This window comes from Melanotaenia boesemani, chromosome 15 (assembly GCF_017639745.1).
Source record: "Melanotaenia boesemani isolate fMelBoe1 chromosome 15, fMelBoe1.pri, whole genome shotgun sequence".
Lineage (NCBI taxonomy): Eukaryota > Metazoa > Chordata > Actinopteri > Atheriniformes > Melanotaeniidae > Melanotaenia > Melanotaenia boesemani.
The window spans coordinates 30,642,132-30,657,012 of record NC_055696.1 but is presented as its reverse complement, the minus strand read 5'-3'; the positions used below and the strand labels follow the sequence as shown (position 1 = coordinate 30,657,012).

Below are 14,881 nucleotides of genomic sequence, written 5' to 3'. Positions count from 1 at the left end.
TGTCTATACCCCCTCAGCACCTCTCACCTGAGGCAACTCCTGTGTGGAAGAGAGTCCAACCCTTCTCGTGGACACTGGTTCCAAAGCCCAAGCTGTGCCTTGAGTTGAGTCCAACTACATCTAGCTGAAACCGCTTGACCATGCAGACCAGCTCAGGCTCCTTCATCCCCAGAGAAGTGTGGTTCCACGTCACTAGATTTCGCTTCAGGAGCCAAGCATCAGACCAACAGGGTTCACACCTTCAACCCCTGCGTAGCTCACACTGCATCCAAGGCCCCTCCCATTGGTGGTAAAAACACAAAACAAGGCTGATGTCACCTTTTTGGGGTGACATTGAACAGGCCACATGAGCATAGGCCCAGCCATCAGGCATTCACCTCCATGATTCACTTCCAGGCCTAGCTCCAGAGGGGGTCCCAGTGACCCAAGTCTGGGAAAAAGAAACTTGGGTCTAATATAATTATTCATCATCAGGATCTTTTGAGCTGCCCTTTGTCTCACATAAAGACCTGTTTGCCTCTGGTGACCCTCCCAGGGCTATGAAGCTCCTGACAATGCAGCTTTTAGGATCACTGGGACATGCTAACCCCTTCAGCATGACAAGGTGGTAGTTAAGGTAGGGGATATTTAGGACACATGGAGACAGATAGTGCATCTATATCAGTGCACTGATGATTTATCAACAATCCACACTAATTCCTCTACCTCATCTTCTCCCCTAGGCATGTGGTGGGTTGGTACCTCCTGGGGTTGGTGGTGGGTCATTGGCTGTTGTGCGTCCTGGTCATGGGAATGTCTGATCCTGGCTTGTCCTGCCTTGGGGGGCCTCCTGGGGGACGGGGATACCTACTGCTGCTAGCAGCTCACCTTCTGGAGGGAAGTTTGCTTCTCTTTGGACTACTATCCCCAGGCCCCTTTTCTCCCCCTCTCTCACACACGGGCACACGTAGGGTGTTGGGAGGTATCTATATCATGCTAGGTGGGGCGGAAGGGGCCATCTAGGTGGCCTTGTTGGCTGCACCCTGTGAGACTTATGGTGGGCTCACATCAAATGATTTTCACGATCGCAGACTAAAAATGGAAGTCTTAGGAGTTTTACTGGAGTCACAGGGCGGTCCTGTCATCTCGGTTGTTTAACGTCAGTCTTTCCCTAGTCTTGGATCTCCGACAATATCAAACATGTTTGATATTATCACAAGTCGCAGTGACGAAAAACAACCAATAGATGAGCTCTGACAAAGCACCAAATCCCGACAGTCAGAACACAGGCAGAAATGGACAAAAATTTTTTATATATATATATATATATATATATATATATATATTAGTGGTGGGCGTGCGATTAATGCGTTAACGCAACTCTTAATTGACGGCGTTAATATGTTTAATCGCGCATTAATTTTTTTTTTTTTTTGCTGGCCGCTGGCTTTGATGACAGAAACATGGCGTCATGTCTCCCTTCCCTGCTGCAGCGGTGCGTCTGACGTGATCGGGAGAGAGCGGGTTTATTAAAATAAAGAGATGTTTTCTGTCTGGAACAGCAAGAAGAAAAAAAAGAACCAATGTTTCTCTTTGTCAAAATACATGCAGATGGACAGAACATCGTAATTTTTGGACGGGAAACTTTTATATTATTATTTTTATTTAATAAATGCAGTTTTAATTTATGCAAGACAGCAATGGTAAGACATGCTTTCTGACTTTTACAAACGTGAAGCATAAACCGGGTCTTCTTCTACCTCTGGTTCGGTGAATCTCGGTCATAGCGAGATGAAACTTCCAGCTGTGGAATCTGTGAGATGTGAGCTTTCAGTAGAGGAGCCGTATGTTCGTGTTCATGCCGTGGGGTGGACACGGGGAGACATCATTTGTGTTTACATATTTTTCGGATTTTGTGTAGCTGTTCTTTAAATAATTTGTTGTCTTAACTGTGTTTGTTGGTGATAGAAATGGTTTTACTGAGCTGGTAGCTGAGATTCTGGACTTTCTGTGGATACCACACGTTTATAGTTACATCTACAGACCTGACGCTACACCCGGAACGAGATGTTAACCCTTAACTCCCGGTAGCAGAGGTGAAAATTAAAGTTTAGAGAAATGATAGGCCAGAAATCTGGATAATGAAACACTGAAGGTGCATGGATGGAAGTTATTGTGCATATTGTGAATATTTCTCTCTCCTCACCATCTAGAAGCTGTGAGATTCTAATCCTGCTTTCTTTCTGTTCACCTGATGCTGATATTCATCACATATTGTTCCTTCTGTGTTTAGAACGTAGCAGCTTCACAGCTTTAAATTCATCCTGCTGATTTTTTACCTTTTAATTAGTAAATCCTGAACATTTAATCCTTCTTTATCATAAATATGTGATTTTGTAAGTATATATGAAGAAATATTTTATCTAAAAATTACTGCTAAACCTGTTTATGTGTTTAGTGCAGGGGTCTGCAACCTTTCCAATCCAAAGAGCCATTTTCCCCTCAGCCAGCGAAATAAAACTACTTTAGAGACGCAAATGTTACGAGACTTTTCAAAGAGGCAAGTTAATATATATTTTAATGAAGAGCCACCATAGGATGTTTGTTATTTTTGAAGAACCACATTTTTATTTCCATTTTTAAGGTTTTAAAATAAAGAAAAACATAAAACCTTTAAAAAAAAAAAAGAGGATAGACAGACTTTCTGCTAAGGAACGTAGATATTTGTGGAAAATGATGTAAAAGAAAGGAAAAAAAAGTCCATGGTTTCCAACCTAATGACAAGAAAGATAGATTAAAAAAAATATTTTACTTCACTTTCAATATTTATTTCACGTATTTAGAGGGCATTGTGGAAGGTCCAGAGAGACACTTGCAGCTCCAGGGTTGCAGGTTGGAGACCCCTGATATCGTGTTTGTAAACCAAAATTTACTGCATTTTCTTTTTATAGCTGTAGGCCTTTTTTTTAAAGGAAAGAGACATTTTGCATGTAACGATGCGATTAATCGCAGCATGTCATGCGATTAATCGCGATTAAAATTTTTAATTGTTGCCCAGCACCAATATATATATATATATATATATATATATATATATATATATATATACATATATATATATGATGAAACGTTGTAGGTGGACCATTCAGAAAGAGGAGCGGATGGTTATTAAGACATAAACATCTGTTGTGGATTAGATTTAGATTAGATTAGATTAGACTTTATTATCTCACAGTGGAGAAATTCACTTGTTACAGCAGCTCTTGTTATAGAATAAAGTACAGAGAGGCAAAATAAGGTGAACATGCATCACAGCAAGAAAGTGCAGTAGAAATTATTTACAAGTCTAAGAAAAGCAAAAATATGTGTTACAGTATATTGATCTAACAAATGAGAGAAGAATAGAAAACTCATTCTGTCACGGTTCTGCAACATGTCCTTCTCTACCTGAGCTTTAGGTGGGGCTGTGCAGGTTTCAGTCAGCCTGGGGCGGAGTCCGGTCTGCTCTTTCCTCCGCAGCTGCTTTCCATCAACCCTCATCAAGCCTCCCTTTATGAGGACTGCAGGAGCAACCAGACCTCGCCAGATTATCTCACTGTTCTTGTGGTAAATCAGGCCTCTACCAGTAATAATACTGTTCCTGTCTAGTATTCTTACCGTTGCTTTCTCACCTCTTCTCCAGCCTTGATACACTCCAGCATTCCAGTCATCTGACCTCCAGTCCTCCTCCTCCGATCGTCAGCTGTAAACCTTGCCACCTGCCTGCTCGCCCTTCCACCCTTCAGCTCAGGATCCAGCCATGACAGCCTACCTCCTCCTTCATTCCAGTTTACATTTGGATACAGTAAGCCGCTCACCAGCTTGGCATCACAGGATTCTGTTGTTTAGAACTCCACTCACCATTTTCCTCTCCTCCCAGAGAACCTGAACCCCGGACACTCTCCAGCTCGGACCATCCAGATCCCTTGTGTGAAATAAACCTGTTCTGCCATTTACGATTATCTCGTCTGCTATTTGGGTCCTGCTTCCCTCCTTCCGACGGCTGAATCCAGCCGTGACACATTCATCCCTTCAGATTCTGATGAGTCTGTGTAATACCTGGTGGAGATGCTTTACTGTGGGCAGATCAGCCCTGTTCCATATCAACTGTCCAACATATCACAAAAAATGCTAAAAGAATCTAGTTGTAGTCTAGTAAATAGTGACCCCAAAAGATTCACAGTCTTTGTCAAATCTCAGTCTGAGACTAGTTTGAGACTTAAAACTCTAATCATTTGTCTTTAGATGTGAACTGGTAGTTTTCTACCCTGTTTCCTGTGTGCCACTGAGGTTGGTGGAGGGCTGAGGGAGATGGTTGCCCCATGGTCCTGGTGTCTGGGCTGGCTGCACTCCAGGTGCGCCGCTGGCTCTGGGGGGTGCCCAGTCTGCTGCATCCGAGTGTGGTGGGGGTGGTGGAGGGGCCTGGATTTGGGGTTTGCTGTCATTTTCCCTGCTGGGGATGTCTCCCATGGGTGTCCCCCCATGCCCACAATGAGTGGTTGTCTGGTGGGGGTCTGGTCCTCCTGAGTGTTGTTCAGGCCTTCTGCCTTGGGAGGGAGGAAGTGGCTTTCAGGTACTTGGGGCCCTGCGCTCTGCCTGCCCTGGATGGCTGGTGCCTTGCAGGGTCAGCTGTCAATCTCGGCCTGCCTGACGATGGGGGGATCTGGCTGTGGCCTACCTCTGCCAGCTTCTGTGTGGTCCTGTTGTTGTCTTCGTGGTGAGGTGGCTGGGATTTGTGCTCCAGTAGTGCTGCTGGTTGCCTGGGTCTTCTAGCCTGCCCCTAGCCTCCATAGAAGTGTGTAAAAAATAGTAGCATGGTTTCTCAGTCCTGGGATGTTGCGTAGCAATGACAACTCCAGGAATGTACATAATAGATGTCATTGTGCCATCAAAACGAGTCAGGAACACAGATTTTTAATGACATAGTACTACTTTAACATGGTTCCTGTGAGTCTTCCTCTTGTTAGGAATTCATGCCCAAAGTTCTGTTAAACATGATGGTGAAAAGTCTTCAGCTAAATACATCAACCTTAACTCAAACTGGAATTTCTGGAAGTTTACTTTGTGCCTCTCATTAGGAAGACAAAACCATTATGATTTACACTGAATTATGTCCTAACAATATGAACACACACACACACACACACACAAACAAGCAATTAAAATAATGAAACTTTAATGAGAGGGTTAAACGAGATGCTTGTTACCATGACAACATATAATTATCTGTCTTTGTTTTTGCTGTTTAAAGCCACTGAGGTAACTCAAATGAGTCCCTGTGGTGTTGTTCGGCTTTTATGGGAACAACTGACATTTTTGGTAAAATAATCTGATGTAACCTGGTGTAATTAAAGATTGTTGGTCTCTTATTAAAACCAGAAAATGGCTTGTTGCTCCTAAAAAGCCAAGATATTAAGCTGAGGTGAGCTTCATCCAGCGTGAGTGAATCTCCATCGTCAGGTAAGAGGAGACCCTCTCAGATAGGATGTATTCCATAACCAGATATTTTTACTTTCATAGTGTACGATTTAAATGTGCTCCAGTGTTTTTCTCTACTTGTTGACAGAAAACTTATTTGCTTGGTTCTGCTGAGAAGTGATGGAGCTGCTGATGTTTAAAAGCCCAGGAGGTCTGTGAGTTTGTACTTAAATATTACAGAACATGAAAACGTGAGAGCAGTTAATGTTCTCAGTTTATTTTTAAAATTTCATGACAAATGCTACATTTAGAAACCTAAATATAGTTAGGGCTGTGAAGCAGCATAAAACTTTAATATAAGTGTTTTTTTAAATGTAATGTTTTAGCTGTAAACTGTTCTTTTTATCAGGATATTTAACATGAGTTAAAGCTGAGTGTAAAACTGTTTAAAAACTTAGACAGAGTTTATTGTCATTCAGCTATAGTGTATTCCGAACAAAATGTCATTGCATTTGTTCGCAACAGTATTAAAAATGTATAAAATATAAAACACAGAATATAGACAGTGATATAAAATATATATATATATATAAAACAAATTACTGATCAACAGGAGCAAAATTAGGGAGGAAAAAACAGGAAAAACCAGATGGACTGTGTACGTGTACATTTATGTGCATAGTGTGATGAAATGTGGATTTAATTGAAATTAGTTGACTTTTTGTGTTTCTGAATATGGGGTGTGTGAGATAAAATAATAATGAGTAAAAATGGTATGTTCATTGTTAATATTAAGAACATAACTGGATATCGGAACTTAAAATCCAAATTTACAGTTTAAAAAAATTTTATTTATCTTTGGAAGAATGTTTTTCTGAAATGAGCATCATGTATTAGAAGAACTTAACTACAATCCGCTGTTTACCACACTTTTTACAAATTTTAAATATATTAAACTTCATTTTGAAGCCTTTTAATTAAATTAAAGTAGGCTCAATCAAAGAGCCTCTATTGAGACTGGATTGTTGTTTTACCAGGTGATTCTAAACGTAAACTTTCTCTGCATATATAATACATAGCAGTAATACTTTATAATAATACTCTAATTTTCACCACACCATCTTCAGAGTTCTTGTAATTTCTTTGAATCATCTTCAGGAATACTTTTTAAGGCTTCAGAAAACCTATAAAACTATAAAGACAGCTTTCCTAACCTTTATTTAACCAGATAATGTCCTGGCAGATGTCAGCAAAAACAAAGAAAATAAAAAATCCAGTAAAGAAAGACACATCAAACAATTATCATCCCCAGTAAAATAGGAAGTTTATTACATTTAAACTATGAAAATGACATAAAAGAAGGTGCAATAATCCAGGGCTGTTGACATGATTAGACGAAGTGTCTTCATCACTGCTGCAGATGATTCCAGTCGTCTGCAGCAGAAAACTGAACGGTGACGGTGGGGATGAGCAGGTTAACAATGCTCTTCCAGCAACAAGAATGGATGATCTTATGGAAATGAAATAATGAGCAAGGATGCAGCAGTGTTTTGCTAATCAGGGTTTTATGAATGAGCAGATAGCAGACATGTTTGTGAAAGTAAATACGAGCCAATTTAGCAGGAATTCAGGCTGCAGTTTTGAATGTTCATGAAGGCAACGGTGACAAAACAGCAATGTGGTGAATTATTTCCCGGTTATGGAGATGTGTTTTACTCATACTGAAGGAGAGAAAATCTGTTTAACTTTTAATCTGTTAACTGTTTAATCAGGTTTAACTGTAGAAAGCTGAGTATTATTGTGTGTTTCAAATGACGGTAAAACTGGAAGGAAACTAAAGACATGAGAAGTGATCAACGCATATAAAATGAAAACGTCTCGTGACTGCTTAATTTGTGAAAGGTGCAAACCTCTGTACAGTAAATTAATCCTGACTAATTTAAAAGAAATTACCTGAAATGTAAAACTAAATAACAAGCAGCTGGAGTAATTGTGTTGCATGTTGTCATTTAATATTCATGCTAGAAAATGTTTATTTAGTTTTAATGTGACTGTTTCAAAGAAGTGACCAGCGACAAATCTAGAGACTTTTTCTGGTTTTATTGGAGACTTTTGTGCCTGATCTTACTCTACTTTCTGGATTATGTTTACATTCTGTAAATAAACCTGTAGGATTTAATTTAGGGGACATTCACACCTAATAATCTGCTTTTCCACTGTCATTGTTAACTTAAGTGTTAGGAATTCTTTGGTGTCTGGAAAACCGTAAATAACAGTGTCAACAAACAAAACTCTGTTTATACGTTTTTATAACTTTGAAGAACTAAATGGTATTACAAGCATCTGGCAGATAAGAGAAGGTATTTAATCATGAATCATATTGCACAATATAGATTAAAACTGGACAAAAGCAAGATTAAAATAGCACCAATAAAATAAGGGAGACAGCTGTTCACCTTGGTTCCCATGTTAATAAACTTGACAGGATAACAATAAAATGTCAGGGTGCCCTCCTTAAAATCGCTCTACTTTGCTTTTCCTCCCCAGATTCAAGCCTGCCTTTTCTGACCAATCACAGATCAAGCTCTGTTAACAGCAGCTGGCAGTCTGATGACGTCTCCTTCTTCATTATCCAGGGCCTCGCCAGCCTTGGTGAAAAAAGGATGATACTTTTTGTCATCCTGTTGCTGGGTTACATCATCATCCTGGGTGGGAACATCATGATCATCTTTGTGGTGCGAAACAAAGCCGATAGTTTAACCATCATTGTCTTGCCTGACAAACATGTCACTCTTGGTGTTTCTGTCTCTTGTGATGCAGACGCTGACTGATCCAAAGCTCACCTCCCCCATGTTCTTCTTCCTCTGTAACCTTTCGTTTGTGGACATATTCTACGCCACCACCACCATCCCCAAAACGTTGTCTGGCTTCCTGTTTGACAGATTAACCATCTCCATCCCAGGCTGCTTCCTCCAGATGCAGTTCTTCATTCAGCTCGGCGTTACTGGCCATGGGATCTTGACTGTGATGGCGTATGATCGCTATGTGGCTGTCTGCAACCCTCTGCGTTACACCGCCATTGTTACCCGACCCGTCCAAATGCTCATTGTTTTAGGAGCCTGGGGATTCGGGACATTGTGCAGCCTCCCTGCTACTGTGATGGGTGCGCGGCAGCATTATTGTGGTCCAAATGTGGTCCGACACTGCTGGTGTGACCCATCATCCGTCAGGCGGCTGGCGTGTACTGACACCTTTGTGGATGACATTGTGTCGGTTTCCATGGCCCTGGTGGCGCTGCTGGCCACAGGAGTCCTCACCTCTTATGTCCTGATTGCTGTCTCCATATTCAGGATGGGTGTCTCTCAGAGGCTGAAGGCCTTCGGGACATGTGCCGCCCACCTGACTGTGGTGTCCATTTCTTACATCGCAGCCTCTTTTGTATACATTTCCTACCGAGTGGGAAACTTGTCACCAGAGGTATGAAATTCCTAGTTAGTATAATATTTTACCATTGCCTTGCCATTGGCTTGGTACGTGTCTCTTACTGGTTTATATGCAGAGGCTCAATGAGCTGGATAGCCACATGATGCAAGAAATACCAGTTATTTTCCCCACCTGTTGGATTAGGTTTAAGTTTCAAGGCTGCAGCAAAACTGCAGTTAAAATGAAATGATCATTACCTGATCATGATCTGCAGCATTCAGGTACATTAACATAATGCAAAGGAGGAAAGACATCAACAATGATCTTAGAGAAGCAGCAATCAACCTGGGAAGGTTCACAAGTTCATTTCCAAACTATCGGGTGTCCATCATTCTACAGAGAGATTATTCACAAGTTAAAAACATTTAAGGCATCGAGTGGATGTTAAAGCTCAGGAAAAATAACCCGAAAGCTCCATCTCAGACTCTCCAGGCCTCAGTTAGCAGGTTAAATGTTACCGTTAATGACAATCCAGTTAGAAAAAGACTGAACCAGTATGGCTTAATTGGAAGGGTTGCAGGAGAAAAACAAAACATGGCAGCATGGCTGAGGCTGGCAAAGCTGCATCTGAACAAACCACCAGATTTCTGGAACAAGGTCCTCTGGACAGACCAGACCACAGTGGATATGTTTCGTCCTTAAACACCTCATAGTAGCTGTCAGCACAGTGGTGGAGGGATGATGGTCTGGACACCTGCAGTCATTGAGTGGGCACTGAACTCCTCAGGAGGCAGATGTGAGTCCATCTGTCCAACAGCTAAAGCTTGGCTGAAAGTGTCTCATGCAACAGGACAATGACCCAAACACAGCACCAGAACCAAGGCTGACCTGGTTCAGTCAAAGTTCAGACCTCAGCCTGACTGAAATGCTGTGGTAGGATCTTCAGATGCTGCAAACTGATGATCTAAAGCAACGTTGGAAAGAAGAGTGGAGCAGAATTCCTCTGCAACCATGAGAGAGACTGAGATTGCACTCACACCACTCCAATTCGATTCCTTGTTTGTTTGCTCAGAAAGTCTGATTCGTTTGGGAAGGCGTGAATGCGCAACCAAACTGATGTTATCTGCCTAAAAACATAGGTCTTAGTTCACTTCAAATTAACCAAATCAGATTCTGATGAGTCGGTGTAACACCTGGTGGAGATGCAAACATGATGTGTAATTCCTTATTGTTTGCTTTGCTGTGAGCAGATCAGCCCTGTTCCGTATCAACTGTCCAACACATGACAAAAATGCTACAAGAATCTAGTTGTAATCTTGTAAATAATGATTCACAGTCTTTGTGAAATCTCAGTCTGAGACTAGGATAAGACTTCAAACTCTAAACATTTGTCTTTAGATGTGAGCTGGTGTGAGCTGATAGTTTTCTAGAGTCTTCTGCTAATCTTTTCAGTCTTCTGATGTAAACCCAGCATAAGTGGACTAAGTGATTAGCAGACTATTAGGTGTGAATGCTACCTGATAAAGTCATACAGAAAACCACTACCTCAACTTAATGCTGCTAATGAAGCTTCCACAAGCTGATGGATCATGGAGTGGATGCAGTTTTCCACACACTGACTAACTTTTAGTGTTTTTTTTAATAAATAACAACAGCATAGTAAAATATCTTGTCTGTTGTTGGCTCAAATGTACAGGTTAGAACATTAGAACTTAAATATGGTGGATTTTTCACATGACTACTTGGAAAGAGTCTCAAAAGGGTGGTTTGTATAGAAGAACCCACTGTATGATGTTATTCTGGCATGGCAGTTAAGTCTGGGTTCGTTACTAACAAAATGACAGCAGAGACCAAAAATTACTTAGTGATTTTTATTAATTCTTATTTTGTGTCTAACAAACACAGCAGCAATGCGTTTTTGTGCACTGTAGTACACATTTATTTTCTGCTCATCTCTCTCATTGTATACATGCCACTCTGCTAAGTCTTAATGTCTCTTAGAGAGGGCAACTGTAGCTTTAAGATGACAGCTCATGTGTGGGGGTGTGGCCTTGCCAACTTTCCTCTTTCTGTCTTTCCAAAATGGCTAGCATCTCAACAAGCACATTTTATTGAAGAAAGGAAGTTAAGCATGATATTTATATTTGAAATGCTTTTTTTTTAATGTTTTATTTGGATTAATTTTCAAAAATGAACATCTAAAAGATGTGTCTCCAAGATGTGTCTCTGTGTCTCCAAAAAATCCCAGTGCTTTCTCATCTATCGTAAATAGATGGTCTTTTGTGAAATAGAAAAGCCTGGTGAAATTAGTTGTTCCAAGACCAGTGGCCCATGGCTATTGAAAAGTCAGTGAGTTCTAAGTTAATGCATTACCCATTTTTCTACGAAGCTTTTGTGTAAATATGTTAAATATTAATTGATATCCTCTTTACAAACATTTTACTAGACATTTTAAATTCACAATCAGCTTTTGAACTTTGTTAATGTTTCTTGCTCACAATCAATAAAGTACTGTTGTGCACTACAGTGCACATGTTGTGAAATTTAAACAAAATTAGGTAAAAACAAAATAATCTTTGGAATGTGTTTTTTAGCACCCCAATATTTGATTTGTATATATAAAAACATCCAAATCAAAATTCTTTTTTTCTCCCGGGTCTCAGGAGGTTAAGGTGCTCAGAGTGACAACATTGAACCCTCCCCACTGCTCCCTGGGCAGTGAAACTGCTCTCTGGTACACCTAGAGATGGGTTATGTAGAGCCAAATTTACCAGTCAAGATTAAAAATTAGTACGAATTATTATTATTAAATTGAAAACCAGGAAAAGATGCCAAACAAATAAATACATAAATACAACAAACATTAAAAGATGAGATTACCCAGATAGCAAAAAATCTGAGATTAAGTGTAACAGTGTAGCTGCAACATGTGACCAACAAGGACAAGGCTTCACATATCAGGAACTCTTCTGGCCCACAAAATACTTGCCGAGATCACGTCCAGGCCAACGACTGACATCTGGACCACATGCAGGAGACACCTGGTCCACACAACACTGGCCACAGCTGTAACTAAACCATATGTGTAGCCTGGATTCAGCCTAAACATGTCTGCTATCTCGACCTGTCACATCTGTGTCATTTTACCTGATTTATTCCTTTTTCTATTATTTTTTGATCATTATTGTTTTTTTTTTCTTTTTAGGTACGGATCATTGTGGCTGTGCTGTATACTACTCTGATTTCGTTCCTGAACCCAATAATCTACAGTCTGAGGAACAAAGAGCTGCAAGAGGCCATCAGGAGGTCTCTGAGCAGGTTCAGACCTGCAGCCGTCTCAGCGGTGAAGTCCATCAACACCGTGACCTGACTGTAAAACGTTGGATGGTTAAACTGGTATATGTAAACAGTCATTATATTTTTCCCTCATATGTTTACTTGTTATTGTTACTTTCAGAAAATTGGATGAATTTGTCCATAGTTTCACCTTCTGATGCTGCAATGTATGCCAAAGGAAGAGAAAGTCCTAATAAAAAAGCAAGCAACAAAAACCTTTAATTATGATTTAAAAAATAAAATAAATACACCCCATGAAAAGCAGTTGCTTGTTTTTATTAGTAAAGATCATGAGAGCAACTGTGTGCAAGTTGTCAAGTCCATTAAACTTGACTTTTACAACTTTGATTTTGAAAAATGATCACCACAAGGGGCCAGAGTTTCACCAGACGAGGTGTTTTCGTTTTAATGCAATGCTGCAGCAAGTCGGTATCATGGAGTTGAGCAAAGTTTTAGTTATAACAGGAGCTCCATTTACACTAAGAAGAGAAGCCTTTTCTTTACCAGACAGGATGAAAAGCGGGAGAGGGTGGTGAAGGTAAAGTTCTCCTGCCAGATGATTGTTTTAATTTCTGTGGCTGTCACTGAGTTCAGCTGGTCCTCTCTTTGCTAACTGTGTCCATCTGCTGCAGCCAGTGCTGGCTCTGGTTTCTTCTTCTTTTTTTGGCTCCAGGGCAGATTAGACACACAGCCCAACTGCTGGCTCAAAGTGGTACTGCAGAAAAATCCAGTGAGTTTTAGCTGTGAACAGTATCTCAGCTGCTTAGTTTATATCTGTATTTACATTATGTTAGGGGTATTGTTTTTAATTAGTTAAATCTAGGTCAGTTGAGTTTGATGTAAGCTGATCTCAGGGACACATTTCATTCCAACCTGAACTCATACAGATATTTATTGCAGCATTTTCTTCTTTCATAGCCATATTTAATTCTGTACATAACAAAGCAGGGTGTAATAGTCTTTAGAACGAGAGGAACTCCTGCTGTTTAAACATCAACACAAACCTGAATCTAAAAGATGAAAACCACCTTCCCAAATGTAACATCAGTGGTCCACAGCTCCACGTTTCTCCCTCTGAATAGTGGTTGGTACCTGCCTGCAGCATCTCACCCTTGCAGCACCTGTCCTGCTACTCTCCTCCTCTTCCTCATCACAATTTAATTATATACTGTGTTATGGTCAACTCAGATGTTTAAGGAAGTGTGTGGTGTTGCTATAGAAACCTCTATGTCTTTCTGCACACCATCCATCCATCCATTTTCTGCCGTTTATCCGCAGTCGGGTCACGGGGGCAGCTGCCTAAGCAGGAAAACCCAGACTTCCCTCTCCCCGACCACATTCACCAGCTCATCCGGAGGGATCCAGAAGGTTTCCCAGGCCAGCCCAGAGATGTAGTCCTTCCAACGCGTCCTAGGTCTTCCCCGGGGCCTCTTTCTGGTGGGATGTGCCCGTAACACTTCACCAGGGAGGTGTCCAGGAGGCATCCTGACCACATGCCCGAGCCACCTCATCTGGCTCCTTTCGATGCGGAGGAGCAGCGACTCTGAGCCCCTCCCGGATCACCAAGCTTCTCACCCTATCTCTAAGGGAGAGCCCAGCCACCCTGCGGAGGAAACTGGCCGCTTGTATTCGCGATCTTGTTCTTTCAATTACTACCCACAGCTCGTGACCATAACTGAGGGTAGGAACGTAGATCGACTGGTAAATCGAGAGCCTTGCCTTTTGGCTCAGCTCCTTCTTCACTACGACAGACTGATGCAGAGTCTGCATCACTGCATCATCTGGGACATGGTTGAAGCTCTGCTGGAAATGGGAGTTGAAACTCTTTCTGACAGGGGACTCTGCCAGACATTCCCAGCAGACCCTCTCAACACGCTTGGGTCTGCCAGGCCTGACCGGCATCCTCCCCAACCATCTGAGCCAACTCAATACCAGGTGGTGATCAGTTGACAGCTCTGCCCCTCTCTTCACTCGAGTGTCCAGAACCCGAGTGTCAGTCCATGACAAGCACAGAAGTCCAACAACAAAACACCACTTGGATTTAGATTAGGGGGGCCGTTCTCCCAATCACGCCCCTCCAGGTCTGACTGTCATTGCCCACATGAGCATTAAAGTCCCCCAGCAGAACGAGGGAGTCCCCAGAAGGAGTGCTCTCCAAGTACTCCAAAAAGGGTGGGTACTCTGAACTGCTATTTATTGCATAAGCACAAACAACAGTCAGGACCCGTCCCCCCACCCGAAGGCGGAGGGAGGCTACCCTTTCATCCACCGGGGTAAACCCCAACGTACAGGTGCAGAGTCGGGGGGCAATGAACATGCCCACACCTGCTCGGCGCCTCTCACCAGGAGCAACTCCAGAATGGAAGAGGGTCCAGCCCCTCTCAAGGACAGTGGTTCCAGAGCCCAAGCCGTGCATCGAGGTGAGTCCAGCTATATTTAGCCAGAACCGCTCTACCTCGCGCACCAGCTCAGGCTCCTTCCCCGCCAGAGAGGTGACATTCCACGTCCCTAGAGCTAGCTTTTGCAGCCGAGGATCAGACCCCCAGGGTCCCCACCTCTGGCAGCCGCCCAGCTCATAATGCACCTGACCCCTTTAGCCCCTCCTGCAGGTGGTGAACCCACGGGAGGAGAGGCCCATGTCACCCTTTCAGGCTGAGGCCGACCCGGCCCCATGGGCAAAGGCCCG

At 42.1% G+C, this 14,881-nt stretch overlaps 1 protein-coding gene and 1 long non-coding RNA gene across 2 annotated transcripts; both read left to right on the top strand.

Moving 5' to 3' along the window:
* Positions 1-3,399: 3,399 nt before the first annotated feature.
* Positions 3,400-3,972, top strand: LOC121654847. Its single transcript, XR_006013022.1, has 2 exons — positions 3,400-3,585; positions 3,662-3,972. It is a non-coding gene; the product is annotated as an uncharacterized LOC121654847 (long non-coding RNA).
* Positions 3,973-4,340: 368 nt separating this feature from the next.
* or6at1 (odorant receptor, family 6, subfamily AT, member 1) lies at positions 4,341-12,229 on the top strand. The gene is made up of 4 exons (XM_042007776.1): positions 4,341-4,710; positions 7,984-8,171; positions 8,257-8,913; positions 12,065-12,229. Exons 1-4 carry the CDS (start codon positions 4,341-4,343, stop codon positions 12,227-12,229), a joined length of 1,380 nt encoding a protein of 459 aa, XP_041863710.1.
* The last annotated feature ends 2,652 nt before the right edge of the window (positions 12,230-14,881 follow it).